The sequence below is a fragment of the Anopheles bellator genome, chromosome 1 (genome assembly GCF_943735745.2).
Source record: "Anopheles bellator chromosome 1, idAnoBellAS_SP24_06.2, whole genome shotgun sequence".
Lineage (NCBI taxonomy): Eukaryota > Metazoa > Arthropoda > Insecta > Diptera > Culicidae > Anopheles > Anopheles bellator.
The window spans coordinates 2,883,143-2,899,731 of NC_071285.1; the positions used below are offsets into that span (position 1 = coordinate 2,883,143).

Sequence of the window (16,589 nt, forward strand, 5' to 3'; positions counted from 1 at the left end):
GGTAGTGTCCTCCGCTACTAAGCGTGGGGCGGACAGCGGAACAACGTGGTTCAACTCACGCACCACACGCAAAGGCCCCATTTCGGGCCCGTGCCAGCCGAGCGAGCCGTGCCGTCAAACGGGTCCGCCAGCAGATGACTAAGTGGGACCGAGTCTCGGTGTCACACATCGACCCCGCTGAAACCCCCGGCGCTGACGGATGGTGGTGAGATCAGCATCCGGCCCCCTGGCTCATCTCGGGACTCATCTCACGCGCGCTCACTCGGCCGGTACGAAATAAATCGGCCAACGTTTGGTGATAAATTTTATTTCGCAACTTTCAAATCCAATCGCACGCCGCGACTCTCGAAATTATTAACTGCCCTGTGCCTGTGTAAAGAAACCGCCGCCAGCCGGAAGCTTTGCCATACGAGCCTCGTTGGGGTCACTGCTGGCCATAAAACCGATTTCGCTACGCGGAAGTGCGAAGAAATGGCAAAAGTTGTAACATTAATTATAGGGGTGGGTCGGGCCCGTGATGTCCCGCGGCTCTCCACCGTTCGATTGATGTCGATCGGAGCCGGACGGTAGCGGCAGAGGTTGCAACGGTTATCGCCTGCTTCTGATAAGAGCACGCTAATTAGGCCCCGGATTGTGGTCCGGGTCATTATAAAGTTGTTGGTTGTCTCTCGCTCAGCTTCGTTATTGGAAAAGTATATTCCGGCGAAATGCTTATGAACAGGACCTGTGAGCAAAATTAAAACGGCCGTTAGGCCTCCACAATTGTAATCTGATTAGACACGTTGTTGGCAATTCGCAGATAAAACTAAAAGCTTTTCGGTGACGCGCGCGATCCGCGAAGGAAATGGAAGTAACTGATAGTAGCACTCCGATCGACCGCGTCGTCGATCTTGTCGCGGAGTCCGACTATCAATCACGTCACCGCAGTCAGAGTTATCATCGCCGGAAGTGAAGTGCATCGATGGGGCGATTGCTTTTGGCCACACTGCTTCCCATTAATCACCCAATCACCACCACCACCACCACCACTAGGGGTTCGGGGCATTGAGGGCCGGGTTCGGAACGAATCGAAATCGCTTTCCTCTTGACTCTTCGTTTCACACGCCAAACGGTGATCGTCAAGGGAAAAGTCCCCGGCGGGAGCTCGTTACCAATTCCATTCGCTCCCTTTTATTTGGGGGGAATCTTCTGCCGACTTCTTGCCGACTCACATGACGCGGGTTATCGCCATTAGCTAATTGATTGGAATCTAACTTAAGGCGGAGCACCGTAAGGAGTTGGTGCGATGGTGGGCGACGTTATCGGGCACACAGCGCAGCAGTCTTATCGTTATCGGCGCGGACGCGATGGTTGACTGCAGAGTGCCGCAATTCAGCGGGCCCGCGAATGGTTAGCGTTGGTCCGTCAGGTACCCGATAGGAGCACGGTGGGTTGTTGGTTTTTCCTTTTCCCTGATTAAGCGTTTGCGAACGTCTGTGAAGCCTTTCTGTATTGGTCCGGTTTAATAACAACAATTGATGCATTGAAGGTCGGCTTCATTCGGCAAGTTGGATTGGACTCTCGCCTGACCTTACTGCAACTTAATTACCCTCTAGATACCCTACCAGGGCCATCGCTTCGAAGCCATCACTTCATCCATAGGGGTGTTCAATAGTCTCCGATAAAAAAGGATTTTTCCTTCTGCAAACCGAGTCTTTTCTAATGAATTTTCCAATACGATATCCTCTATTTTTTCTACGATTTCAGGTGTTCAACCCATATTTTAAATTGAAGGCGAAGAGTCCTTATACACTTTCAACATTCGTTCGTAAATTTCCTTTGCTTTAAAATCTTTCAAAAATAAAATAAATCAATCACTGCACGATACTTGATTTGTTGGGTGTAAATAGAATTGTGACACGTCGATACTAAATGGCTTGTAAAATACGGATTAAGTGATCGATTGAAAAAAAAAATTAGACTTGTAGTTGCGCCCTCTGTTTGGATCTTAGATACGAACTCGAGGCTCCGAATTTATTGAACACCGACGTACGTGCTCCGTTGTAATTCTTGTTAACAATGTTTATAGACCGATAGTGTCCGATCGATCATCACTTAGCCCAAGCTCCGGCCATCACCAAGGTATCTTGGCCGCCCGTTTGATTGCTCAATCACCCCTCAATCATAGGGCGGGGTCAGTAGTAACGGGGCGTGCGGGGGGCACTAATGTGGTGTGGTCCCCAATCAGGTGGTGCATCGATTGCGATGTCACACCGGATCGCGCCATCGTTAGAATGCAGAGGTCGGCCCATCTCTGCACTGCTGCATCTGCACATTGCGGTCCAGCCTTCCAGCGCGCGTTGACCATGAGCACAGGCCTCCCTCCTGTTTCGCAGGGATCGGCTCCCTGGGAAGGGCCACTGGGAAGCTTTTAGCGTAACCGTCCCCGCCGTCGCCGGAAGCCCCAGCAGTGCTGCCAGCCCAACGTGGCCAGTATGTGTGTCAAGTTGAACGACGTCAGCGAAGGCTCGGGCGAAAGAGAATCGCTACTGCACCGCAGCGTGTGTCAGGTGGCCACGGCTTGGTCGTGTGGGTGCACTCGGCGCCCAAACCACCGCAATGAACCCTAAAAGGCGCTGGCTGTTTATTAGCTCCCAGCGCCACCCTCCCCCGAACGGCTGTTGGTACTATTATTATTAGTTTACAATCCCCATTTTCCGGGCCTCGGCAGCCCGATGTTGGTATTGGTGGTGGGCCTTCGAATGGAGGCGCAAAGTTAACACGGCACGATGGAGGCGCCTCCGAAGCGCAGCGAGGACGAGCCCCAAAAGTCGCGTCGCGTCGAGCGTTGTTTTATCGAATATGTAAAGAAGGAAGCGAACTTTTGTGTGCATTGCGACATTTCTGCGCAGTAATACACGACGACGTTCGCGCGGTACGCATACACGCGCGCACCGGGGTCAAACCTTGCAGCCAGGATAGCGCGCGGGCCCCAAAGTGTACTTGCAGCGCAGCGCAGTGCCCCGTCTTTTGGGGCCAATCGCGCTCTCTCTCTCTCCCTCTCTCTCTCGGAAGCTTGTCCTGTTGCGTACAGCTTTTAGAGACAGAAAAGCTGTCCCCTTTGGTGGTGGTGTGTGCGCGCTCGAGAGAGAGAGAGAGAGTGCGGGATTGATAACACACCGAGAGACGTGATAGCGAAGAGAACGCAAGAGACAAATTTTCCACCGCAGAGTTTTCCTGCGGGAAACTGCGGTCTTTTCTCCGGGCACGACGGCCGTTACTATCTCCCGAGCTGCCCGACGCACGCACACCAACACAGCTGCTGGTTGGTTTTCCCAGTACGGCACGCACACAACGACCCGGCAGTGCGATCCTCGGGCTACGGGCACCGTGCACTAGATCTAGTAGTCGAGCGTCAGTCGAGAGCCAGTTGTAAGTGAGTCGCCGTGGAAATCGGTTCTGTGAAAGGTCCTCCAGTCTGTGCCGTGTCGTGTTTATCGTGAGTCTTCTGCAAAGTGGAGCAGCTAAAAAGTTTACTATTAGGGTATAAAGGACGAATATCAGGAGGCCACGACGCTTGTTCGAAGGCTTTTCGATGCACAGTTTTCCGGGTCGGCTTTCGCTCGTCTCGCCTTAGGTGACTTGATGGGCGAGGGAAACTCCGGCTCGGAATTGTTCGTAGCTAACACAGCAAAGTGAACTTTTCTCCTTAGAAGGCATCAAATCACTGCAAAGAGAGAGGGAGAGAGAGAGGGATAGAGTGTGAGCGCGAGCGAGAGAGAGACCCGAGAGTGAACTTTAGAAAAGAAACGCGAATCTCGCGTAATTTTCTACGCCCCATTTTCCCGGTTTACTACCGTTTCTACACGTTTGGGTGTGAAATTTTTATGTCTTTTCCCCGCTTTTTTTCTAGTTAGCCTGGCAGGTTCGAAGCGTATCGTCGCGACAGAGCAATCGTAGTACACGCAGGCCGCAGATCTGTTTGACCGTGTTTTGTCGTGCTCCGCGTGTCACCGAAACTCGGTGCTCGGTAGTGTAAGTGTGCGGAGTGCGTTTCGTGTGATCTCGCACGGGAGAGAGAGTGAGCGAACTGTTGGAAGCAGCCGCCGAGTGCGTTGTGTGCGTGCGATTGGGCTCTCGGTGAGATTGATTCGCTCGCGAGCAGTGAGAGAGCGGAAGCGTGAGCTCGCGAGAGAGAGAGCGAGAGCGAGCCAAGGCAGCCCTCGAAGGAAGCAGTAAATTGTAAGCCGCAGTAGTTAGCAGCCGTCGTCCTAGTTCGCAGCAAGCGTCGTCGTCTTCGTATCCAGCAGCGCCCGCCGCAGCCCGCCGTCAGCCAGTTTTTTGCCAGCAGACACCAACCCTTTTTAGCAGCAAAATGGTAAATATGCCCCGCCAGGTCCAAGTTCCACTCACTTTAGCGCGCGTTGCCAGGGCAGTGAATCGGTGGGGGGGTGCAAAAAGCCGTGCAAATGCTGGACGCCACACACGGCAGAGAGCGCGTCCCCTGCGTGTTTCGTTTTTTCTGCACTGGAACCATCCGGCACCATTTCCGGGATCGTCGGCGAAACGCTCGTGCATGGGCTGGTGGATAAGTTGCTTAGTTTAGTGGTGCTACCGGAAACTTTTCAAGCGCCGCGTTCGCGGGTCAACTATCATCCCGGAACCAGCATCCGCAAAAATTGAGGGGCAATCGCGTGCACACATACACGCCCGTTTGAGTGTATGTGTCCGGTTTCCATTTTGCGCCGCGTTCATCCGGTGGTGGTGTGGCAGCAGCGTCTTTGATGGGGGGCTCTTTTGGAGCATCATAGCAACGGTCGTCACGTCATTGGGGATTTTGGGGCCAGCAGCACCATTTTGGGGCAGATCAACACTATCAGTGGCGCTTCGAGAAGAGGTCTATGTGTGCGTAAAACAGGCCTGATGGTGACGTTTACTTTTACCGGGTGCTCGTCTTTGTCACAGGCGACTTTGGGGTGCTGCCATCGGCCACAGCTAGAGAGAGGGAGAGCGAGAGGGAAATCGAGTCGTGTGCAGAGGCTGCATGTGAATCATCGACCGCCATAGTGGTGGGGGGCCCCATTTTCTAACCTCACTTTTTTGCCCGGCGCCGCTTTACGGTTGATGAGTCCGGACTGTGCTCCGTCCGGAGAAACGCACCAGAGAACCGCTTTTTGAGCCGCTCGGCGGCCCGGCCCGGGTTTTATTGGATTCGTCACTCGCGCGGCTGCTGCCGCTGGCTGTTCTTCACTTTTTTTTCTCACCGTGTTCTTCCACCGCGAGCGAGAGCGAGAAATGCTGTCATTTTTTGCCCGCGAGAGCGCGCATGGCTTGACTTCATCTCTCGCTAATTGATTGGCGTGTTGGTGTTAGTGCGTTTTATAGTCACCCCGTTTCTCTCTCTCTGCTGCAACGCGGCGATTCGCTCGGAGAGAGAGCGCCCCACGGCGGCGGGAGAGAGCCGCGCGCGCTTCTCCGGGGCGCTTGTTTTACCGCATTGCGGGTTTTCTGCTCTCTTGCTCTCCCTTTATCGGATCGGGTGTCTGTGTAGTGGTGACAGCGCACCGCCGCTCGATTGATCGCCGCAGATTAACGCAACGCACAATAGAGGAAATGCGCGCGCGCGCGTGCATCGATGTGTGCGTGCAGCAGCAAGAGCGAATGACGAGCGGCGGAATGTGTTGCGAAAAAGTGGTTGCCATTCCGGCGAAGGGGCCTTGATCGGGGCGCTCTCATCTTTATTTGTCGCTGAGGCACACACCTGCGCGTCGCTTCGTCTCGTGCCTTCTTTGGCCATCGTCGCCGTGCGCCATTGGTCCGCGGAGCAGCGAAGTGATTACGAATCGAAACCCTTTCTTGGATCGCCTGGCCGACGACGACGAACTACGTGTTGAGTTCCCCCCCCCGGTGGGGCGTGAGAATCGGGGGTTTCTCCCGTAGCCGGATTTTAAACTCGCAAATTTGCCGTTGGCCAGCAAAGAGCGCGCGCGTGAGCACCGCGAAAACCGGGTTTCGGATGTGTGGAGAGAGAGAGAAACCTCCGAACTGATTTTGCAGAGAACTGACGCACTCTCATCCGGCGAGGAGCTGGGCTCTGGTGGCCGTTGGGTTGGATCAAATTTTCGAAAAGAACTGTCGCCGCTTGGCCGCGCCTCTCCGGCACAGCAGCATCGAAATCCGAACGACCCGAGAGCGTTGCCGCGCTTGAATCCGGTTCACCTGCGGAGGGAGACGGCCGGTCAACAAAGTCCTTCCGCTAATGTCCGTGGCATCCGTTCAGAGTTTGAGATTGACCATTTTGGATTTTGGACTGCAGAGGCTGCATCCGCCGATCCGACATTTTGCGTTCCATGAGAGAACCACAAAACGAGGCCAGTCGAGGCCGAGAGTGTAATGAAGATTCAATTGAATTTAACATGTCCATATATTCAATTATTTATGGTTCGCTAAAGCACATTTCAGAGGCCGCACCCAGGCTTCGAAACGGAAGCCATTTCTGGACCGTCGGTCCGCTCTCTCAATTTATGGCTCACTTCCTCCCCGGTTCTTCGCCCCGTGGCCGGGGGTTTTTCGAACCCACCTCTCGCCGAGGTGTAAATTAGATTACAATTATGCCATTCTCGTCAGGTCAGTCAACAACATGTTTGCAGGTTCTAGCCTTCGGTGTCCACTCCCGGAAGACGACCGCGTAACAGTAGCACTGACAGGTCCCCCCCACGGTCCTCGTGTGACAATTAATGGTGCAGAGGAAACGGAGTCGCTCCGTCCCATATGTCTTGCCGGCGTATAACGTACCTGTAGCTGGACGTAGAAAGGCGCACAAAATCCAATTAGAACGATGATAGAATTGTGTTTCATGTCCACCCGTGCGCCCTGGACACCCTCACATACTGGTGGTCGTGAAGAGGAAGTCCACTCCAAAACGGCACCGGAAGAAGAAAGTTTCCTTTCCGGATGGAAGCGGACACTAATCAAGGCGAGGCCCCAAAAACCGGGCCAGATGTTCCAGGTCTAGGGGTGCCGTTGTGCCATTAAACGAAGGCGGCAGATCGATAGATGACCCAAATTCGGCAAAGATAGTCGGGGCCGAGGATGCCCTGATGACATAACAGGAATTATTCAACGTATAATGGGGCCTCAGCATAATAACTGGACAACTGGCGGCGTTCTGTGGTAATTAACCTCCGCGCTCTGTCCATTATGCAAACGAGATGGGGTATTTTCGTGTGGGGGTCGGGTAAAGTGTAAACATGCTGCCATGGTCCCTAAGGTTCATTGGACCCCACAGGAGGAATCCAAGGAATGGCCAATGTTGCACAACAATATAGCAATCTCCGGTGACCATCCATATACTGATAATATGTTTTATTTTAAATTACCATTTTTGTTGTTCTTGTAGGAGAATTGATCGGGTGCCGTCACGCGGAATACCTCGGGTTCCAACGGCAGAGCGCCACGGCGGGAGTCATCGCCGTGTTTTCTCGGGGAGCTAAAATCTTGTCAACCCGGGAGTGCAGTGCGCTGTGATGGTGCGTTCTGCTCCCCAGGAAAAAGAGTCGTGTTCGGGTTGCTGCACTCCTTGCTGCGTGTGGACGCCGGTTTTCGAAGCGGAGCGCAAAAACACAGGACCCGTGCTGCACTGGTGCTGCTGTGTTGGAATGTTATTTTTGGGACACCTTCCAACACGACGGCCATTAGAGAAGGAGAAGGTGTTTTGTATGCGCCACCAGTGGGCCGGGCCAGCCCGCCAGCCGGCCGGCCGGCCACCGGCGTTACGGTGTGCGGTTTTATGCCGGTCCGCCGAGGAGAGCTGCGTGTGTATAGCGGTTGTTTTTTAGGTGAAATGTATTTTCGATTTTCGCCGGCCGCGCCGGGCGGGTTGCGTTGTGGTCGTCGTCCTCCACACGCCACTGTTGCTACTGCTGCTGCCGCTGCACTGTTTGTCCGGCCGGACAGAGAAAGCACATGTTGAACTTTGCTGCGGTGCATTGTAATTTCGGGGGGCTCGTGTGTTCGTCAAAATGCAACATTCGCCGGGGCCAGCAGAAACATCAAAATCTTGTTCCGTAGAATCCAAGAGTGCATGCTAGGCCGGCGGCCGCCAACACAACGAAGGAACCACCTGCCAACCGCACTGGGGCTGGGGAGAGTTCCATGGAGGTGCAGGCGATCCAGTCGCGGTTTCTGCGGCGAGAAAAGTATTGATTGCTAATGAGGTGTCTATGCTTTGGCATCGGATGTCAGCGCAAAACCTAATGACGTGTTTGCGTGTCGAATGTGTGCCCAATTAGGGGGTTCGGGTGGGATTGTAGCGAATGTTGCTGGATGCTCCATGTTTTATAAACACTTCAAAGACCTTGCTGTTGACCTCGTTGTTATTCCCTCGACGCGCCATACACACTTTGTTGTGGCTGATTTAAATGTGTCCGGAATGTGTCTTGATTAGATAAACGGCCGGGATAGGAGATAATCGGCACACCGGGCGGCGGTTCAATATTTTATATGCTGCGTGCACCTCTCCTGTGTCTGGTGAGGTTGTGTAACAACAGCCCAGACGTCGCGTCACCATTTTATCGACAAGGAACGTGATTTTCACGACGACCGCGACAGCGACCAGTGAGTCAGCGGACAGCACGGCGGCGTCTCATGCATGACATTAAAGATCAAATTCACACGAACCGCGCGCGAGAAGCGAGAGTGTTGAGATGCTCTGTGAAACATTGCAATGTGAGATCGGTTGGTGCCCGTCCCCGCGGGCCCGCGGGTTATGGACCAAAGTGTGGTGCGCGTGCAGCGAATGTGTCACTCTAAACCGTGTGACACATGCCTTGGTCGCGGTGGCGCTCTTTCCAAAAGTCGTGGAGTTGTTCATCGTTTCTTTTTGTGATGTCAAATCATTGGCGCCACTCTCTCGGCCAGCACCAGTAGATTGTTGTGCGTCGCTGCGGCTGCTGCATTCCTGGTGTTATTGCGGCGTAACCAAGTGTGAAAACACTGCGAAAAACACGAGCACGAGGGGCGTTGGATAGGCCAGAAAGGGTTCAGGCAGCGTTCAGCCAGCCTAGTCCCGGAAGAGAGTACTCTGGGGGGACACGGAACGCTGTAGCTGATTTGATTGACACAATGATTTGTTAGGATAATTTTTGTATCAAATCACGACGCGGAATTATCTATCCGGCGGGGCGTCTGCAGCTAGGAAGATTGTGGCCAAACCAGTGCACGGGGCCGGTTTTACGCCGGGTTGATTGATAGGAAAAGTTGCTCCACGGTCGGCTATCGATGAGGCACCAGCCGCCGCCAGCCAACATTTATTGATGAGCCCTGCCCGTGCGCTCCTCCCAGTCTATCGCGCAGAGACCACGTGAGCTCTCACCGGTCTGTCCCCTTAGCGAAAAGTATGTAGCACACACCGTGGGCCTTCATCCGGCCCCCGGGCGGGCCAGCAATGGTGTGATGGGGTATGCATATAAATAATGTTTAATGATTCTCAAATAACTTGTCGCCCGTAACGGTACTTCCTACACCGCAAGCGGCCGTGTGGTGGTATTTTGCATCAACCGTGTCCGCCCGGGTGCCTCTTTCGCGCAAGAAATGGAAAATTGTTGGCCCCTTTCTCCGTTCCCGCTTTGATTGATGACATCGTTTGTTTTTCCAAAGATACGCCCCGGGATGCCCTCGGTGCCGGTGCCCGTGTGTTGCTGGGGTCATAATGATTTTATTGCCCGCTCGGTTTTCTCGAGCGTCAGACCCCAGATCCCGGTTTGCGGCGGGACGGAACTGTAATAAATCTGTTTCCAATTTGTGGCGGCCACAGACAGGCTCCCAGGCGGAAGAGGGTAGTTGTGCTTTGTTTTTGTTATTTTGGAAATTAATTCTCACGTGTCTGCGGTGGTGGTGGTGGTGGTGGGAAAGACTTGGGGAGCTCGTCAAGATGGCCTTCAGCACGGTGATACAAACTGTGTGCCCGGAAGTTAAATTGTTCCCTTCCAGGTATCAAATTAATTAGTTGCGCGCCCATGACCCCCCGAGCGGTCACGCGCAGAAGCTCCGTTGTTTCTTACCTTTTTGGCTGGCTCAAGTCTGTTTAGTGTAAATATCTCATATTTTTTCGAAAATAATGGAACTCGAGCATTGGGAAGTTCACGCTCGCATCCGGTGATGGTCCGGAAAGGGTTGATAGATCGTCTTTCCCATCACTCGATCATGTTTGCTACGCGCATTATCCAAGGTACTGGTGATTGTAGAACCCCGTTGGTCCCGGGTGGTGATCTTCGACACAAATACGCCTTAAAGTGGTGGGCATCAAAACACGAGCACTGACCATCAACTCTCTTCTCTCTTATTTTTTTCCAGGCCGATCAACTTACGGAAGAACAGATTGCCGAATTCAAAGAAGCGTTCTCGCTCTTCGACAAGGACGGTGATGGCACAATCACGACCAAGGAGTTAGGCACCGTTATGCGATCGCTAGGCCAGAACCCCACAGAAGCAGAACTGCAAGACATGATCAACGAAGTCGACGCGGACGGTAAGTTCAACTTTTGTCAATTAGAGCTCGACGGCACCATTATCGTCTGGTTGCTAATGATCTCGCTAAACATTGCGACTATTATTTATTAATTATCACCAAAAAGAGCGTGGCTTGTGATGTGCGAACCTTTAGGCGAAAATAAATCTGTGTCCCGCTGTTGACTCCTAGAACAGTGGGTCATAAGTCCCTCGCAGTGAGCGGAACAGGGAAGAGTCAATACACAGTACTGAACCTTTTGCTGCTTTCGTAACAAAACCACGAACAAGGCCCCCCAGTGCCGAAAACACGATGTTTTGTGATTGAAGAAACAGCTCCTTGGTATTGAATTTCCTGGATTCTTGCTTCTGGGTGCACGTGCACGCGCACGGTGATCGTTTGCGATACACGCCAAAGAAACATTAATCATCACCACCCCCGAAAGGTTCGACCATCAGATTCAAATTACTTTCCCCCCGCCGAACGGAGGTCGACCTCCGGATTGTTGTGCAGAACACTGACTCTTGGCGGCAGAGCGAGGTGCTGACCGTGATGTTGATGATGACCTTCGATAGCGCACCACCCCTAATCAGGGTTGGTGCTTCCACTTTTGGGCGAGGTTTTATGGCGCCAAAGGTCATAATATCACACCCGCAGCTCCGTCTCCACTCGGTCCCTTCCTGTCTTGGGGAACTCTGATTCTCTGTGCTGCTGAAGTCGTTTCCGGTTGACGAGCTGCCTTCGTGGCGGGCGTACTGCTGCACTGGTGGTCTGGACGGGCCACAGAAAGCCGCCACGAAAAAGTTAATCCCAACCGAATGGATCGATCGAATCGAACACCGCCCGAGGAACCGAGGAGCCGCGCCTCGATTGGTCGATGAATATGAATGCAGCCACCAAACTTCTCCGGGTAATTGGATTGTATAATCCAATGTCCTTCAACACGAAACGAACCCGAATAAATTACGGGCCGCTTTATTTCGAGCTTCGGTTAATTGAAAAAGTCGAACACGTTGAGAGCGTGGGGAACTTAGAGCTGGGCTCTGGGCTAGGTTGTTGTGACCCCGGTGCCCAGCGGCTAATGGCTTTTATAAAAACGGATCGAGTCGCGGACACAAGCTAATAACTTTTTGTCGTTCATTTAAGGCTAATGATTGGTGGAGGTGCCATCGTTCTTCGAGCCATCATCACGCCCATCCTAATGGCCGATCGAAGATCGTTTTGAGTTCCTGGCATGATGTATGAACTGCTAAAGTTTGTGTATTTGGATCACCGGGTAAATTGTCCGTTCCGTTACTAACCTGCTGTAATGGCACACCATTTTTCACAACCCGGGCGGCCGTACCTTTCACTACGCGGGGCCCGGGGGCTTATCTCTTACCCGGAGACAGTTTATTTATGGGCCGATGCGGACAAGGAATTAGGACTAATTGTTTTTTGCGCGTTCCCCAAAAAGGATGCGCTCAGCATATCATTTCCAACCCAGCGTGACGGGTATCCCTTCCAAAAAAGAGGAGATCACCAGAAAGGAGATAATACTTTCGTTAATCTTTCGCGTGGGGAGTCAATTCAGTAGACAGCACAAGTTCTCACTCGACTCGGCACGCAGGCCCCAAGACTTACAAATGGGATCAATTTGTTCTCATTATATTGTACGTTGCGGGGTGTGCTGGCCATCCAATTTTTTGGGCGCCCCTGCATCATCATTATCCGTCAGCTTCGTTGTCCTTCGTGTTGTAATTGTCCGTGGTGCCGTTTTTTTCTGATTACATTTATCCCTTGTCATTGCGGGGGGGCTGGTTCCGTTTTTTGCCCGATCACCATCTGCGCTATTATTCTATGCTCCCAACATGACTTTCATAAAAGGCGGCCTCGGCCGGCCGACTGGCGCCCCGGTTTCCATCGAATGGACGCGCCATTGTCACCATATTTGCATGATGTGCTGTGCGCCCAAAGAGGAAGTCCTTTTTTCTCCGAGTGAATATATTTATCCATCGTGCGCTGCGCGCCCATTGGCCATTTCTGAAAGCATGATGCCGCTGTTTTCGGATTGTCTCGCCCGCTGGCTGTGTCCGAACGCTGCGCTGCAAGGATCTGGAAGGATCCGGCGCGGCTTAGGCTACGACCAATTTTACATTTGTCATGCAATTTGTAGCAGCTTTTGTGTAACAGTGCTTCATTTGCGCCGCACTCTCTCCGGTGTGTCCCATGGGCGATCCAGTCACTGTGCCTGTGCTCCCAGGTAGGCCCCCAGACCACATATTTGAGTTCCCTTTTTTCGTGTTCCCATTTTCACCGTTAAAGCCACCGCCCTTTGGAGAGACCGGGTCACACGGCTCACGGCAGGCAGGCCGCGCGTTGATGATGTATGTAAATTTTCTTCCACGTTCCTCCCATTTTAGGAGAAGAGCACAAGAGCGCCTTTTGTCTTGCTGCCGGTCGGTCGTGTGTTTGCTCATCGTGGGGATCGCACACCACCGGAACTAATTCCTTTTAGTGCTTTTCCTCGTTGTGCGCACTCCGCCCCGGTGTGTTGGTGTGTGGCCTCGTTTCCACAAGGTAATTGTGGCAATATATGCTGTGCCTTCCGCTTCGAAAGAGGGAGCCCAGGAAATGCGGATGAAAATTCTACCAACACGGCGGCCACGCGGAGGAAATTGCGATCCTTATCACAGACCCGAAGTCGCGGGTGGTTTAGAGGGAACTTTTCGGGACACGCCACCACACTCACATTATTCGAGAGTGAAGCAACAGTGTGTGCCGCCTTCCGGTAGCGACGGTTGCGGAAAGATCTGGAAGCTCGGGCAGAGCCGAATATCGATCGCCGTTTTCCCGAACCGGGGGATAGCCGCCCCTCGCGACGGTAGCACCGCAGTAGCGGAACTTAGAACACTGGACTTGGACACGCACACAGTAAAGCGAACGGTATTTTGTGCGCACGCTCCTGGTCTCAGGGAGAGAGACCCTGGTCCAGAGTGGGATCTGTCATCCACCAGGAGCACCAGGAGGTAGATGGCGCTCCAGCTAAACCGCTCAGCGAAAGCTCTAGACCTTCAACCAACACCACCCCTCAAGGGGGTCCGAGTCGGAGTTCGCGGAAGGGTATCAGGGTGAACTCTCTCTCTATCTCTGTCGAAAAGAAGGAGCGAAAAGCTTTTTCCTTTGGTGTTGAGTTGTGTTGAGGGCTCTCGAAGTTAAAAGCGCGGCACGACGGGGGTCCTACGACGACAACAAACTGTGCCTGTGTGCCTTTTCCTTCCGTTTTTTCTATCTTCATTTTAAGGTGTGTAGCGTGGGACGGATCTGCGCAATAAACCGCGCACCGCTGCATTCGGGCGTAATATGGAACAAGGAAACCAGGTCCAGGACGCGACCACCCCACAGCCCTTCGGACTCTCTTTCTCTCGGTCGGGACGGGAAAGAATAAGGGAGCGCGCGCCGAAAGTCCTTGTTGACACGTTACGGGACGGAACGGAACACACCACGTAGCGACTAACGACTCTGGGCCCCGCGAAACCCCGAGAATGATGGCATGAATCCCCTGGCGGTGGGTGGCCGTCCTCTCAATCTTCGTTCGATGACAGCCGAAAACTTCAATTGATGAGACCTTTTTCGAGCCCCCCCCCCCAGCATTGGTGGTTGGGTTCGGACGTCAAGGACTCTCCGCCTGCCTGGTCGTGATCCTGGCGGTTTCTGATGTAAATGGCCTCCCTTTTTTCGGCTCTTTGTCTTATTTGACGTTGAGTGCGAGTTGTTCCAAGAAATCCGAAGAACCGACATCCAGCTCCAGCGCCATTGATGGGGTCTTGCGATAGCGTCCAAGATTTTTTGTCCATTTTTCCGCACTGTCGCAAGGCAACTGGGCGCCTCCATCGATTCCACGCGAACGGCAGACGCCAGACAGACACATTACTGCTGCTCGCTCTGGGACCCCCCTGGCCAACCGTATATTCCCAGGGACGGAATGACGCAGTTCGCATTCAAATTTTTACGATCTACATATTTTGTAGATATTTTAACGGCTATTATTGCCAGCAGCGCTTATGGTAGAGTTAGTATTCGGTTGTCGGCAGCTACAACAACCCACCAACAATATAACATTGTAGTTCCCGAGTCCTCGTTCCGGCTTTTCTTGCTGGTACTGACAGCTGCCTGGCTACCTTACCCTCCAGGGCACGGTTGGGCGGTCGGTCGGTTGGTCGTCTGTCTGTGACGCTCCGCTTCCCAACTTGATCCAATTCTCCGATGCCGATGGCCTCATTTTGCCTTCTCGCCAACGTGAGCCCAGCCAGGGTCGCTCCATTTATACGGCCCCCGACGACGACGACGACGACGACAATGTCGTCTTGGATTCTTGGTCCCTTGGTGAGTTGTTTGGGTCGATAAAATCGGCCGAGCGTCGAAGGAAAACGCGCCTTGGGCCTTCGTGTGGCGCCATTGTGGTAATGAGTTTGGGAAACCCGAAACTTCATGGTTTGTGTCAATTCGGTCCTGAGCGCGCCTGGTCCTGAGTAAATGAAATCATTGGGAAACGGTCCCTAACCTCAGGTCGGGTTGGGCGGGCTGGGTGGATGTGGTAACTCCGGAGGTGAATGAATTGATGGACTGGAATTAGGAAAAAATGGCTAGATCCGCTTCCGGTGTGCTTGTTCCGCCATAACAAATTCCTGTCGCTCTCCTACTTGGGCTGGGGGCCATTTCTTTGGCCCGTCACGACGACAACGTTCAATTTCGGAAACCACTTGGGGGCGCCCCCCATCAGTCTTCGTACACCGAATGAGTTACCCACACTTTATAAGGCGCGTGTACCACAACCATGTGAAAATTGGCGCCGTAATTTGCCAAACAACAAGCTCTGGGTAAAAAATGGTCACCATCCTATCGCCGGTCCCAAGGATGGTGAAGAAAAATTGGCGTTTGTTTGGGGCGAATGGGGAATTGCGGAGCGAAAATGCGGCGGTTTGATCTTCACTTTCTTTAGCCAACCCGACGCCCGACACCCGACGGGACGCGCGCCCCAAAGGACAATGGATGGTGGTGCATGTGTGTTGGTCTTGAAACTGTTTTCACTCCCTTTAGGAGTTATTTACGACCTGTGCTATGTGCTCCGTTGTGCCGAAATGAAGTAATGTACCAAAAAATTGAATAAAAGCGACCCGAAGGAGGGTTAAGGATGGTTTATAGGCAGTCTAAAACGGAGCGCACATTATTGTGGCATCCTTTTCTAGGGAACCCTGAAAAAAGGGGCCAAACAAAATAAGGGGTGTGTGTTTCGGAAGTAGTTGAAAATAATGCAACCGAAAGAGGCCATCATCGGTTGACTCTCTCGGGCTTATGAGCGCACCGAACCACTTTCGACATCTAATTTACGTCATCACTCGCGCGGCATAAAAACTGGCCCCAAACTATGGCCCTGTAATTATCAGTACTTGGGGCCTAGCGAGAGGCGATGATGATGTACCGGGAAGGACAAACAAGGCGACCCCGTTCGAAGCGGAAACTTTCAGGAAGTTGGTTTCGTGGGATGATTTTAATTACGAGCAACTCTGCCGTGTGCGTATGGCTCGGGGCCGATTTGGGAAGCTCCAGCGCTTCCCGCCAGGAGGATAACGAGTTTTGCGATGTTGGTTTTTGTTGCATTCAACGTTCTTTTTTCGCCTTTGTTGCACCATGCACCACCCCGAGGCTTTTATGAGCTCTGGTTTATCAAAAACGCACTGATCTGTGGCAGGATTCTGCCCTCGGAGTAGTCTGAAGATTCTCTAATCACCAATGGTACTTATAACAGAACTAGCTGCCCCGACAGACTTCGTCCTGTCTCCTTGTTTCCGTCTTTGAAATTCCTTTTTGGGTTTTGGGGCAAGTGTAATACTTTCGCATTTCTGAGTATAGCCGTGTTCGGGCGAAATAATCACTCTGACATGGATGACAAAAACTGGTCGCATTCTGTTCTGTGAAATATACTCTTTGGCCATTCTCTAAGTGTACGGCCAAGTGAATCACAGTGGGGAAAGGGGAAAGAAAAAATGCGCTAAATTGCTATCTCTCTCTTTCTTTCTCGCTCTCTCTCTCTCTCTCTCTTGTTCTCTTTCTCTCCCTTTCT

The 16,589-nt window shown here is 52.7% G+C and overlaps 1 protein-coding gene across 1 annotated transcript in view; it reads left to right on the forward strand.

The window, feature by feature from the left end:
• The first annotated feature begins 3,892 nt into the window (after positions 1 to 3,892).
• LOC131205420 (calmodulin) overlaps positions 3,893 to 16,589 on the forward strand; it is a 25,031-nt gene continuing 12,334 nt past the window's right edge. The window contains exons 1-2 of the mRNA XM_058197506.1: positions 3,893 to 4,357; positions 10,333 to 10,507. Of these exons, the coding sequence (XP_058053489.1) occupies positions 4,355 to 4,357; positions 10,333 to 10,507 (178 nt within the window). The 5' untranslated portion in view covers positions 3,893 to 4,354. The remainder of the gene's footprint in view (positions 4,358 to 10,332; positions 10,508 to 16,589) is intronic.